This window comes from Pteropus vampyrus, unplaced genomic scaffold (genome assembly GCF_000151845.1).
Source record: "Pteropus vampyrus isolate Shadow unplaced genomic scaffold, Pvam_2.0 Scaffold90, whole genome shotgun sequence".
Taxonomy (NCBI): domain Eukaryota; kingdom Metazoa; phylum Chordata; class Mammalia; order Chiroptera; family Pteropodidae; genus Pteropus; species Pteropus vampyrus.
In genome coordinates this window covers 3,000,265-3,013,979 of record NW_011888871.1, presented here as the reverse complement: position 1 = coordinate 3,013,979, position 13,715 = coordinate 3,000,265, and the positions used below count along the sequence as shown (strand labels likewise).

The 13,715-nt window shown below is 43.8% G+C and overlaps 1 protein-coding gene, 1 long non-coding RNA gene and 2 pseudogenes across 3 annotated transcripts in view; 2 read left to right on the top strand and 2 right to left on the bottom strand.

Annotated features, from left to right (window-relative positions):
• Positions 1 to 1,673: 1,673 nt before the first annotated feature.
• On the bottom strand, positions 1,674 to 1,793 carry LOC111742300 (annotated as a pseudogene).
• A 3,444-nt stretch (positions 1,794 to 5,237) lies between these two features.
• Positions 5,238 to 13,715, bottom strand: part of LOC111742281 — an 8,772-nt gene continuing 294 nt past the window's right edge. Inside the window, exons 2-4 of one of the 2 annotated variants that reach the window (XR_002781252.1) lie at positions 12,433 to 13,354; positions 6,691 to 6,770; positions 5,238 to 5,558 (exon numbers count right to left, since the gene is read on the bottom strand). This is a non-coding gene — a long non-coding RNA (uncharacterized LOC111742281). Of the gene's footprint in view, positions 5,559 to 6,690; positions 6,771 to 12,432; positions 13,593 to 13,715 lie in introns of those variants that run through there. The other variant, XR_002781251.1, reaches the window with a different exon arrangement.
• Positions 5,414 to 8,448, top strand: OCM2 (oncomodulin 2). The gene is made up of 4 exons (XM_011363859.2): positions 5,414 to 5,474; positions 6,066 to 6,198; positions 6,649 to 6,758; positions 8,167 to 8,448. Exons 1-4 carry the CDS (start codon positions 5,414 to 5,416, stop codon positions 8,190 to 8,192), a joined length of 330 nt encoding a protein of 109 aa, XP_011362161.1. The 3' UTR covers positions 8,193 to 8,448.
• On the top strand, positions 10,023 to 10,141 carry LOC111742288 (annotated as a pseudogene).

The following is a 13,715-nucleotide window of genomic DNA, read 5'->3' as shown; positions in this document are numbered from 1 at the left end:
TCTGTTATTATTATCTTCACTTTAAAAGGGGGAAGTTGAGGCTCTCAGTAAGAGACCTGCTCAAGTTCATTCATTCCACAGCGTATTTACTGAATATTTACAACGTGACAAGGAAGGTGTAAGTGGAAGACTGAATATAAAAATGCACGATGGCCAAAGCATATGTAAAAACAGAACTCTGACCCACTATCTGCAGCAACCAGACCAGGAAGCCAGCCTACTCTCTACAAATCAGACTTGTGGGAAGCCAATTACTGTGTCTGACAAGTAATCTAGGAAGCCAAACAATAACCCCTATGACAATTGGCCAAAAATGGTGGGACTTAATTATTAACTGGCAGCTTCCCTCATTTTTGTCCTGCTTCCAACTTGGGACCAAGCCAAATATGCTCCCCTAACCAATGACATAAGATGTCCTGCTTCTAGTGAGCCGCCTCCAACTTCTCCAGGCCACCAATCAGGGCCCATCTGAAGCCACTCCTTGTTTCCACTCCAAAGCTTTCCCACCCCTCTGCCAGCCTCGGAGTCTGCCTAGCACAAGTGATGGTGGGCCACTTCCTTGCTATGCGAGGCTCTAATAAATAGCCTTTACCTTTCTTATTAGTTGGTCTTCATGTATGCCCACACTGGACGCTGGGGATACAGAGCTGAGCAAACACAGACCCTGAACCTGCCATCGTGGCTCTTACTGTATAGGGCAGAGACACTACTCAGCAGTCACAGCAAGGGGGACCATGCAGCTGTGATTTGGTACAAGAGAGGAGCACAGAGGTTCAACCACCTGTGAAGTGGGGGTCTGACCCAGTCTGGGAGTCAGGAAAGGCTTCCTGGAAGAAGGGATGCCTGAGGAGGGATGTAAAGGCTGCGTGCGAGACTCCTAAGGCAAGAGGAAGGAGAAGAGTGTTCCAGGCAAAGGAAACAGTACAAGGGGCCATCGCTGGAGGAAGCGGGGGAGGATGGTGTGAGACGAGGCTGGAGAAGCCCACACGTCACGCCGGGCCTCCAAGGCCATGGGGAAGACTTTTGTCTTCAATCTAGGAATAAGTGGAAGCCAGTGTCGAACATGGGGTTGAGGGTGGGAGGAGTGGGGAGCCATATTCTTGGAGTTAGGCTTGAACTGTGTCCCCCAAAAGATATACTCAAGCCTTAACTCCTAGTATCTCAAAATGTGTCCATATCTGGAAATAGGGTTATTGCGAATCTAATCAGTTAAGATGAGGTCATACTGGAGTAGGGCGAATACTTAATCCAATATGACTGGTGTCCTTATTAGAAGAGGACACGAAAGGAGAAGTTGGCCATGTGACGACAAAGTCAGAGAATGGAGGGATGCAGCTACAAGCCAAGGAACACCAAGGATTGCGGGTGAGCATCAGAGCTAGAAGAGGCAAGGAAGGACTCTCCCCCTAGAGCCCTCAGAGGGAGCCTTGAAACACCTCGATTTCAGACTTCTGGCCTCCAAAACTTGAGACAATAGATTTCTGTTGTTTTCAGCCACTCAATCTGTGGTACTTTGTTATGGCAGCTCTAGGAAACTAACACACTTGGGTTTTATTCATTTATCTATCTATCTATCTATCTATCTATCTATCTATCTATCTATCTATGGTTGACCTCACAGATTGCAAGGACCTTGTCAGCTTACAATCCCTCATTCATTTTTTAGTTTTTTACGCCTACAGCACCTGGTCTTCCTAGGTGGTCTCCCATCCCAAGTACTAATCAGGCCCGATGCTGCTTAGCTTCCGAAATCAGACAGGATCGGGCTTACTCAGGGTGGCATGGCCATAGCACACTTGGGTTTTAAAAATAGCCACCCAGCTAGGTTGGAGGGGAGTCCATGTGGATGAGGGTTGGCCGGTAGGAATGCACTAGTTCTTCCCAAAAGAGATGACGGTGGCTTGGGCTAGTGGTGGTGACAGCGGGGCGTGGAGAGAAGATGAAGCTGAGAAAGGTTTAGGAGGTCACATCTATTGAGAGAGTATGGAAGTGGCATATATGTTGAAAAGTGGGCCTCAGACATGAGCAAGAGATTTGAACACGGCAGCCCAGGTGGGCACAGGCAGTGACGACACCAGAGACAAGCCAGTGAGTCAGGAGATGGGTCAGGCCAGCATAGATGGAGAGATGTCACAGAGCTACGTGATCACCAGGTGATGAGTGTGGGGGCTCCGGGGGGAGGAAGTCTGTGGATTAAGAAGTCCTCTGGAGGTTTGGATTGGAACAGGTGATTGACTGGGAACAGCATCGAACACCTGAGAGTCCAGGGCCACTGGCAGTAGCAAAGCCCAAAAGCACAGTCGGTCTTCCCCCACCGCAGACATTGCTAGCTGATCCCAGTGTCCACTCCGTCCACTCCGGGAAGCCCCTACCAATCGAGCGGAATGGATCCACAGAATGAAATCCTGCAATCTCAGGACATGGGTGGGATTTAACAGGGGACTCTGTGAACTTCTGAACGTTTGTAGATCTGCAGCTGGTCCCTTGATCTTTAGAAGAATGGTGGGAAGGTTACCAGCAGACACTTGCATTACTCCTATTTCCTACAAGAGGAGATGAGTCTGGAGTCTCACGTCGGTAAAAGACAGAGCTGGGCTCTAGCTAAAACCTTCTACTTCCAAATCTTCCTTCTACTCCTCCCTGGGAGTACTTGTGAATTTATTGTGGTAAAATACACATAACATAAAAATTACCATCTTAAGCATGTTTAAGTGTACCATTCAGTGTCACTAAGTATAGTCACACTGTCGTACAACCAGTCACCATCATCCATCCCCAGAACTTTTTATCTTCCCCAAACTGAAACTCTGTCCCAATTAAACCCTGACTCCCCATCCCCTTCCCTCAGCCCCTGGCACCCACCCTTCTACTTCCTAGCTCTGTGAATTAGTCTACTCTAAGTGCCTCATATTAGTGGAATCACACATTATTTACCCTTTTGCGTAAATCAACATTTTCACCGCAGATTGCAATAGTGGAATTCAAGTCATCATCTTAGCTGCCTTGTTGATTCAGATGACATGTTTACTGGGTTTCTGTTGTCTTTATTTTCTATCAGAAAAATGGCATAAAAATCTAGAGCGTCTTGGTTTAACCCATATGCTATTTGCATTTAAGTGGGCAGATTTAAAAAAAAAAATTTTTTTTTATCTCTACGGACAATTGGAAACCCTTCTACAAAAAGAAAAGACTCAGTTTCTATGAGAATTTAATGTCAGAAACCTAACTCCAAACTCCTGAGACATTTTCAGAAACTGTCTTTTATGAGCTGGGCAAGTTGATGCTGGCTGGTAATCCCATTTGCAAGTTCTTTTTGCTGTTTTTATGTATCCGCTCATTGGATAATTACTGAGCCCTTAACTAGGTCAGGCACCATGCTAGGAATTGGGGCACATAATGTGGGAAGACAGGCTGGGGCTGGTTTGGGGTTCAGTAATTTAAGAAATGCGGTAGGTGTTGCTGTGAGAAACTTTGCGTTGATGACATTAAAGTACATGCCAAGGTGGAGGTAGGGGACTATATTTGGGGCAAATTGAAGATGACTGTCCGGACTGTATCACCTAGGGAAGACTCTGAGGCCCCTCTAGAGCTCCTGAATTGTCTACTTCAAAGCCACTGAATATTTCTGATTGCAACGTGGGATTAGTCTTTGACTTTTAAAAACTTGAATTCGGCATTTAAAAAAAAAAAAGGAAACTGACATATGCTACATGTGGATGAACCTTGAGGAAATTATGCTAGGTGAAATATACTATTCGCAAGAGGACAAAAAACTGTGTGTCTCCATTTATAAGAGATATCTAACGCAGTCAACTCAAAGAGACAGACAGTGGCCGCCAGTGGCTTGGTGGAGGGAGAATGGAGCGTTCTTATTCAATGGGTATGGAGTTCAGTTTTGCAAGGTGAATAAGTTCTAGAGAGCTGTCGTGGAACTCTGTGCATATAGTGGATGCTACTATACTGTAGTATACTTCAAAATGGCCAAGATTGTAAATTTTGTTATGTGTTTTTAACCACCGTTTTAAAAAATAGAGTCTAGCACAGCCCTGGGCATACAGGGGACTCAGTAAATGTCTGCTCACAGCTGAAACACATCTTGAGGTCTCAAGTCTCGGCCTCATATGTTTTCTGCAAATTTTAGCTACGGGATTGGGAATCGTTGGTTCTATGTCCCCTTGTTGTCTTTTTAGTGTGTGCAACTTAAGATATAGCTGGAAAATATCAAAGTCAAGGCTCCTTTGGAAAGTCATCTACCCAGTGCCGTCGTTTGCTGCACAAGTCCTGTGTGTCCATCTGACACAATGACTTTGAGTCTCAACTCTGGACTGAGGTCAGCCTCACGTATCCACAGTTTCAGAGGGTGACAATAGACCTGCCTCAAGTGGCGGCCACTAACATCTGGGGTGCCCTTTCCAGTTTACGGAGCACCCTCATACGTGTTTGCCTCGTTTCAGCCACTGTCTCCTCCTTACCAGTTCCCTAGTATCTTCTCTCTGCTTCGCCTGAGGGGTTCACTTGCAGAACTGAAACCTTAGTTAAGGTTGGTTGAGGTTTGTTTTTAAAAATTGGCTGTTCCTACCCACATTCCCTTGAGATATAAATAGAAAAAAAAAAAGGTTTCATTGGTGAGGCAAGACATTTGAGCTATGTCCACTTGATCCTTGAAAAGGAAATCTAAGAGGTTCTTACTATCACTTTTTCGATCCTATATAAGGTAGGTCAGTAAGGCAGCAAAACCACATCCGTTTTTTGCTCCTTCAACTTTTTGCTGATTCTTCTTGGGGAAAAATCTAAAACGGTGAGTAGCTGGTGGACCTACCAGACCCCAGACTCTTCTTTTCTGCATGCATTCCTATTAGGCTGGCACATGCTGTGCTCAGATTTCTCTTTTTCCATGGAGTTGACACCTGGAAGGATTTTGATCTCTGGGAGATGGGCTTTTCATGTCTCTGATTCCCATCCTTCAAGACAAAAGGCATCTCTCCCACAGGTCTCCATGCAGCCCAAGCTCTATCCTTTCCCACGTGGAATTTGCAACATTGTTTCTTTGGCTGATATATGAGAATGCTATGACAATTGTAACGTGGTTTACTTCTGAATGGTTTGTAGGTGCTTAAATATGTGACCAATTAGGTAATTATAATTTTAAATAAGAAAAGAGAATCAAATCGTTCTGTAGGTTGTACTTTTTATTTTATCTTTGGGGCATTGAGACAAAGGAGGGTGGGAGCTTTTCAGTATTTGGTTTTTATTTGGATATTCTGTCCAATCAATGAAGACCACACTTATCAAATTTTTAAAAATTATCAACAAATATACAGTTTCAGCGGGACAAAGAGGGTGGACTCCCCCAGACGCGCATGTTCCAACTTGCCATTTACCAAATGTCATTTGTCCTGCGAATAGGTGGAGAATGAGCATCACAGACGTCCTTAGTGCTGATGACATTGCAGCAGCCCTGCAGGAGTGCCAAGGTAAAGGGCACATGAGGCAGGGGTGGGTTTTTCTCATGTGTTCGTACTTCCGGCAAAGCCACAAAAATGGAAATGTGAACTTTGCTGAAAATTCATAGGATCAAGGAATAAAACTGTTATTAATTAACTAAAATTACAGGGATATGAGATCTGAGCATATGATTCCATTTCTGCGAGGCAAAAGAAACAACGTGAAAAAAATCAGTGGAAGCCCCGTAGCCTCTCTGAGTCCCGTGACCGCACTTCCCCTCACCAGTTAGACCAGTGATGCTGCAGTCTTAGATACAGAGCCTGTAAAATTGGCAGGGGAGGCACAGAGGAGCGGAGGAGGGAGAAGGGGAGATGGGCGAGTCGAGTGGAAAGGGAAAGCTGAGGAAGGGTGTGGGGATAGGAGATGACATGCGAAGCCGTCCTGTCTTGGCTTTCATGGTCCTCTTTATCTTTAAAAACAAATTTTTTTTTTTTAATAGAGCATTCCTGTAGCTCAATGATATTATGAAAAGTATTTCCAATAAACTATGTTTTCAGCACCTTGGCCCAAATATGGAATGTGACCCAATGAGCATCAGGATAACCCATTCTCTGTTTCAGACCCAGATACTTTTGAACCCCAAAAATTCTTCCAGACATCCGGCCTCTCCAAGATGTCGGCCAGTCAGGTGAAGGATGTTTTTCGGTTCATAGACAACGACCAGAGTGGATATCTGGATGAAGAAGAGCTTAAGTAAGCTTTATCCTAAGTGTGTCTCGCACTCCGACCTTGCTAGTGGGCTGGGGTGCAGTAGAGGCCAGTTTGCTCAGTATTTTTTCAATAACCAGCCTTGATGCTGGTAATTTGGCAGAGCCCCAGGAAAGGGAAGAATACAAGACAGCTGACCACACTCGGATCCATGCGAAGCACTAACCATGAGCACCTAAGACTGCAGGTGCTAAAATTCAACAATTTTAGGGCTTTTCTTTGGCAAATGGACTTACCGACAAAACTCTGAAATATACTTTCAAACACGAAATGCCCACCATTAGTTTCTACAGTGAAGGAAACCTTTGCTGACTAAGACCTTGACCGATTATTGCAATTGCTGGGAACACAGTTTGCTTCAAGGGAAAAAAGAAAGGGTAGGTGAGGAAAAGCATGGTCTTTCAGAAATTTCCCTCGATCTTGACTGTCCTGTAGGTTTTTCCTCCAGAAGTTTGAGAGTGGTGCTAGAGAACTCACCGAGTCAGAAACCAAGTCCCTGATGGCGGCTGCGGATAACGATGGAGACGGAAAAATTGGGGCTGATGGTATGTCCGCACCTGTACGCAGCACAAAAGACGAGCTCAGGGGGCATCCGGGGGTGTGAGAGCAGACAGATGTGGGTTAAAATCCCCATTTATTAACCTCGCTGAGCCTCAGTGTTCCCATCTATAAAATGGGACAAAAGTGGTGGTACAGATGCTACGTGTAAAGATTTGGGCATAATGCCTAGGGATGTGCCACAGGAGCTGGTCCAACCGGTCACTGTCTGTGAACCAGCAAACGTCCCTCACCTAACTAAGGGACAAGCTGGTAGTCTGGTCAATTACTTGCAAGACAGCCTCATGCACCCTGAAAACAGCATAAGGCATTCCCGCCATGGTATCTGAGCCCCTTAAGGATTGACATTCTCAAGCGTGTCTCATACTAAAATCTATTGACTTGAGCAGGAAAGCCTCTTAGTTTTCAAGGGTTTAAACGAATATGTTTTATTGGATGTTTGCTCACCAACCGGACAACATTAGACAGGGAAAACTTTAATCAATTCAACACCATTATGGAGTCTTCCATGTGCAGAGCCCAATATTTAAATTTTAGCATAATTGCATGGCCATAGAATTATTTTCATCTGATTTTGCCATGTGGCTTACATGCTTTTTAGCTGCTTTGTACATGCCAACTCAGGAGCACTTATGCATGGTCTTTACGGTGGAGTTAATTTGAAATTAAAAACTGCTACTTTAGATCCTTATTTTAAAGACCTAATCAAAATGATACCACTGTAACTTACTACATGGGAGTTAATACAGCTTCTATAAATAGCTCAGAAAAATAGGTAAGGAAAGATTGATTTGTTTAAACCTGACTATGGAAGACAAACAGGCAAAGCTTGCTACTAAATATAAAGTAAACCCCAATTTTTCAATTCCCATCTGTAGCATCCACATAGTATTATTGTTGTCTTTTAGTAATACGAACTTTAGGGGTAAGGATTGGGGTCCAATAGGGAAAAGTTAGTTCGAAGTCTTACCCTGTTAAACGTTACTAAAAATGCAAAACGTAGCTATAGACTTGAAGAAGGAAACCTCCCATTTCTGTCTTAAATTAAGAAGCCAAATGGTTGAAAGGTCACAGATTATGATCAGCCATTGCACCAAGTTCATGGGTTGCCAGGCAGAAATGGCTGGGTTGACACATTCTCACACGAGAGGTGTAACTGCAGAGCTAAAGGTGTTTGTTGGATTACGCAGGGAGATGAAGCGCTATAGACCATCTGGACTTGCAGTGAGTGTCACTCACATTTTTCTTCACTTCGTGCCCTGGGAGGGGGCCATACCCATCATCTCACAATCTGCCTCGTTTCCTTTCCTCTTCAGAACTCTCACTGGCCGTAGGGTGTCTGTAAAGTACCGTAAAGCATCTCCACTGACCCTGTTCTCACCTCTTCTGTTCCAGAATTCCAGGAAATGGTACATTCTTAAAGACCATGGGCTATGACATAGACACGATCAGCTGGAAGGCCTCCAGAGCCCCAGGAACGGGAAACCCCACTTCCTCCTCCCCCTAATTTATTTATTAATTTCCCCCTGCAACGTTTGTGACTTGCTCATTGTTTTAGTGAGGTAATAAGACAGTCGTTCAATACTTTCTGGCGGTGGGTATGCCCCGATGACTCTCATTAGGCCCTCAGCAGACAATGCCTTTAAAAATTAACCAATAAAGACACGTTTCTCATCATCTGTTAATGTGTGGGTGTGGTTTTTTTTTTTTTTTTTTTCTCAGCAAGGGCGATGGATGAAAGCAATTTGGGGACTTTTAGAAAGATGTCTGGTCCTATCAAGCATTAAGCAAGCAACGTGCATGAGCTAACAGGAAAATAGTCGGGAAAAAAGTCCCAAAGAAGTGGCACTGTCAGGCTAGGATTTTCACAGGGATTTATCCGAGTCTGAAGTTAACAGGAAAAGATTTTAGCCAGAATAGAATCACTCCCGCTTATGCGTTTTCTGCTACCAGGTGTTAGATTTCCTTAAGAGATTTAAGTAAAGGCCAATAGTATAAGACAGCAAGGGCGTGAGGCTACAGTGCGCTGTGACACACAGACCATTTTCAAGCTTTTTTTCCCCCTCTTAGAAAAACAAGCTATCAGAGGCTCGCCTGCTCTGACCCAGCCCCCTGCCCCCGCCCTCTCCCCTTTCTCCGCCACTATTTTCCTGGCTCTTATTCGATACCACCCAGCTAATTACACTGAGACTTGTCTTAACATCTGAGGCGAGCCTCAAGCCTGGGGGTCCTGTTACAGGGTTTTCGTGAGGGTGCATTGATCCCAAGCCAGGAAATTCTCATTAGGCTGACTTCCAGGTGGCAGGTTAAAGGTGTTCATGGCTGACCACGGGGGTTCTGAGGACTCCTGGGAGGAACTGAGGCATTTTCCTGAGTGCTCGATCAAAAACTCACACTTTTTACCCCAACGCGCAAGCCCACAAGGCCCTGGGCTCTCCTGATTCCTGCCATCACACGAGGTCACCTAGCAACTTTGAACTCTTGGTTTTTGAAGGGTCACGTTAGAGTAGCTTTTCAAAGTGTGAAGCACAGACTAGAAGGGGGCCTCAAGGTGACTTCAGTGGGACAGGAATCAACATTTTTTATTTTAATAACTGTGTGTTTAACGTGTCAGGAAAAAATGAAGCACAAACATGTGATTTCAGTATCATCGCTTTAGAATGAAACTAAAGGGAGTATTAGACATTTGAAAGTGTAGCGATTTGAAGAAGATAAGTAGTAATATTCGAGATGGTATTAGGAGAGATAAAACCACAGAGGTAGTTTTCAAACGAGTCAAAATGGGGAAATAGAGCTTGAAAATGAAGGACTCTCTGTGGAGGGCCAGAGACTGGAACTGCGTCACTTTGTGGCGGTCTCGCTTGTCCCTTCCCCCTGCACGCGCGCACCCTACCATCCTCACCCCCCAGACTTCCGGCAGGAGTCACACTAGTTCCTTCCCAACGCTAGCTCCCCTTGCTGTGTGGGAATGTCGCCCAGACGCACTTGCGACTCCCCCGAGGTGCAGGCAGCAAGAGCGCCTTCCTGGCCACTGCCGGCCTGGACTCTTCAAGCAACCCACGTGCTGCCTTCACCCCACCACACGTGGATACGCTGATCCTGCCGTTATTTTCATTCACCCCCTTAGCCTTCCCCAGCAAGGGAGCCCTCTAAATAACTCCGCCACCTGGCCCTCTTTCCATGGGGTTCTGGCCACCACGTGCCTTGGAGAAACAATATGAATGATGATGCTTTAAAAATAATGGTCGTGTGTTTACGGCCATGCCACCCTGAACGTGCCCGATCCCGTCTGATCTTGGAAGCTGAGCAGGGTCGGGTCTGGTTAGTACTTGGATGGGAGACTGCCTAGGAAGACCAGGTGCTGTAGGCGTAAAATAAATAAATAAATAAAAATAATGGTCGCGAGCTTTTAATTGACTAAGCCAACCAACACCCATTGGAGCAGCAGAGGCAACCTCGCCCTAAACGAGGCAAAGATCGTGGGTTTCTCTTCTCTGTCACTCAGGAGGGCTTCCGTACAGGAATAATGACTGGCAGGGTTATATGGAGGACCCAGGGGACACCGTATCATTGGGTCGTCCTGACTGTTTTAGGGAAAATGCTCAGAGGACAGATGCATACAGAGGATAAATTGCCACAAATTTTCCATAGATAGAATGAGGGTCGGTTATTCATGAATTTTGTTCATTCTACTGTTTCAAAAGTATAATTCAAATTATTTTTTGCCCATTTCAAATATAGCAATTTTTAATCCTCCCAACCCAGTTTTAGGAACTCAGTTTCAGAGTCTCTGTCAACAGGTAAGAAGTAGCCATGAAAAGGAGTATCTCTCTGTATTTAACACCCAAAAAGCATCAGGTGGTATGCTTAAATGAAACAATAATCTTGCTTTCACTCACATCGATTTTTAATTATGTTGTAAGGATTTGCGTGTTTGTGGTGCTGCGCGGGGAGTATTCCACTTCTGAAAGCAGGTAACGAAAGCTCTGGGCATTATGTGATTAGATTTGTTAATTAGCACTGGGTTTTGGGGGGTCATTTTTCTAAGTTTAAATATTGCAAAAACATTAGCATTTCCAAATCTTTGGCGGAGTACGACTTGAAAAAACAAATGTTTTCAAAAACTACTTGAGTTTAGTCATTATATAAATTTCATACCAAGCAAGAAATTCATTTTTAAATGGGTCCTATTCAACATGTACCTCTCAGGAAAAAAGAGTAAACGGATATATAGCAAAATATAACTGTCGTTATCTCCAGCTGGTAAGTTTATAGAACAATAAGATAAGACTGAAGCCTTTCTAAAAGCAACGCAGTGACCACAGGAAATTAAAAACACTGATGTAGAATTTACGCAGTTATTGTCATGAAGCCAAGGAACGATAAATTCCGATTTTAAAAAACTTTCATACAAAGGATGCACCCACACTCAAATTAATGAAAACCCTGCGTACTACTCTGCTCCTGAAATTTCTACTCACATTTTGGACTCGACTGTAATTTTATATACTGAGCAAAAATTTTAAATATAACATAACCAGTCGAATCAAAGCTAGAAAACCCCTAAGTGAAATTCCAACAATCCAGAAAAGGAACTGACAAGCATCTAAACAACTTTATTTTCCTGGTTATTTTCTCTGTTTACCTAATTTGCAGAGCATCACCCACCTGTTCCCAGCAGTGAGATGATGTAGTCTGACTTTAAAATGAGGGCCTAGATGGCATCATGGGTGACAGAGCTGAAAACCCTGGTGTCTGTTATTTTGCCTAATCGCTTATAAAATAGGGAGCAACCGTGACTTTAATTTGAACTATTTTTACTTTCTCCGCATTTCAGCTTATAGTTTGGTTGAGAGCTTTATAATTTAATGGAATATGATCTCAAAGCCAGCTTCATGAATGTGTTAAGTGTTGAAAGTTAAAAGGATGATTAAAATACTTCAAATTTTATTTGGTATTTTGCTTCAGCATAGCACATTATGAAATATTTATATGATTCATTTGAATGTATAGGTTTTCAGTTCTTTCCAGCTCAATAAAAACTGTAGCAAAACAGTGAAAATTTCTGAAACACTTGTCTAGTTGTTCAGGTTTACAAGCTCCATAGTTAATTCTGTGAAATGACTGCCGTTTAATTTTGTGTAACGAGTACTCAGGAATCCAATTTCAAGCAAAAACCTATCTTATATCTCTTGTGCTAATGTTAAGGGATGGTATTACCTTGCAAACACTCAAGAAGACAGATGAAATTGAATCACCAGGATCGTTTTCACCGGGCCTGTTAATTTATTCACTGGAAAGACTATTCATTTACATAATGTTTTAACTGCTTTCGAAAAGTCACTTTTTTAGTAGGGAGTGGATTTTAACGTCATTTTCACAGGCCTTCTACAACAAATATACATGGATTCACACCTTATTTTTAAATTATAAAGTATTTGAGAATACACAGTGACATAAACACCTGCGTACCTATCACCTCGCTTTATCGAATCTTGGCATGAACTGTCTCGAGGCTTAGGAATATGTCGACCTGCTTAGGCTGTAAGTACTCAGTTAGCGTGGGCCACAGGAACCATTTTGCCTGAGATCTGGAGGGTGGAGATGAAGCAGCAGCCACGGTGTGAATGTTCTGGAGGTCGGTGTGAGGTGGTCACTTACCTGCTGGCTCCCCTCCTCGGTGCGGGGTCCTCCTTCAGTTCCCAGTTCCAGGTGTGTTTCCTTCTGTGACAGAGGACACCAGCTTTACTTGGAGGACCCCCCATTATCAGAATAGGGGCAGCGGGAGACTGACATGAATTCCAGTCTGTCCTCATGGGTTCCAGCTTGTCTTCACTATCCTCTGTTTACATCCACCTTCCCCTCCTGCCTGCCTGCTCTGCAGACTTCAAGCTTCAGCATTGGATGAAGGCAACAGCCTTATAGAGACTGTTGAACTACCTCTCACAAGTGCACACCTGTAATATATACAGATATATGTGACTATATATTAATGGTTAAATTATACAATACCTATAATTAACATCTAAAAATTACATTATATGTAATGTACACATATATGGATATATTTTTTCTAGTGGCTCTTGTTCTCCAACTGAACACTGACTTACAGAACTTCCTTCGGATTTTTCATTTTTTAAGAAAAAGAATCGTATGTTTTGTATGTTTCTGAAGATCCTTTACAGGTGACCCTAGCAGGAGATGGCGATCAAGGACAATTTTAATTGCGGGAGAGAGCGATACCCTCGGGATGCAGGTCACCTCTGAATGAAAGAGTCTCAGCTCTAGATCGACAGAGAAGAGATTGACTACTTGATTCACAGGCCTGTTATTTCTGCTACCACAGTGGGATGGAGAGGTCCTTTGTACAGATGGCCTCAGAAGTGTTTATCACACTCACAGCTCTACCCAGCAGCTTCTTCTTGGAGCTCAGTCCTGAGCTGAGTACAGGGAGGAAAGAACTCGCTAGAACGTCGGGTTGGCCTGTGACATAGCTGTGCACGGCATGCAGCAGACAGAGCTCTGAAAGAGGAAAGCTGACCTCTAAAGTCTGTTTCTCCACCCCCCTCAACCCATTCCAAACCTCCATAACTTGTCCATTGACACATACATACTGTGTCCTTTAAGGCAGGTGCTGTGCTAGACAATGGGAGCATCGATGACTCCAATTGTCCTGTCATTCGGATGCTCGCTTTTCTTGTTAGCAGGAAGACAGATAAAGGTGAGGACGTGTCCGCAAAGTCTGTACTCTTTTACTAACTTATCCCTTTTTTCCCTCACCCCCTCCCTCGAGCCCCTAATGACCACTATTTTACTGTTTCTATGAGTTTGATTTTTTTTTTTTTAAAGATTCCACATTAGGTATTTGTCTTTCTTTGTCTGGCTTATTTCACTCAGCAGAATGCCAGGTTCATCCATGTTGTCGCAAAACAGGATTTCTTTCT

Bases quoted from the DNA above. Each gene is read 5' to 3' on its own strand.
- OCM2 (XM_011363859.2), top strand. From the start codon at position 5,414: ATGAGCATCACAGACGTCCTTAGTGCTGATGACATTGCAGCAGCCCTG. The intron at 5,475-6,065 runs GTAAAGGGCACA...TCTCTGTTTCAG, and splicing joins AGCCCTGCAGGAGTGCCAAG to ACCCAGATACTTTTGAACCC. The intron at 6,759-8,166 runs GTATGTCCGCAC...CTTCTGTTCCAG, and splicing joins CGGAAAAATTGGGGCTGATG to AATTCCAGGAAATGGTACAT.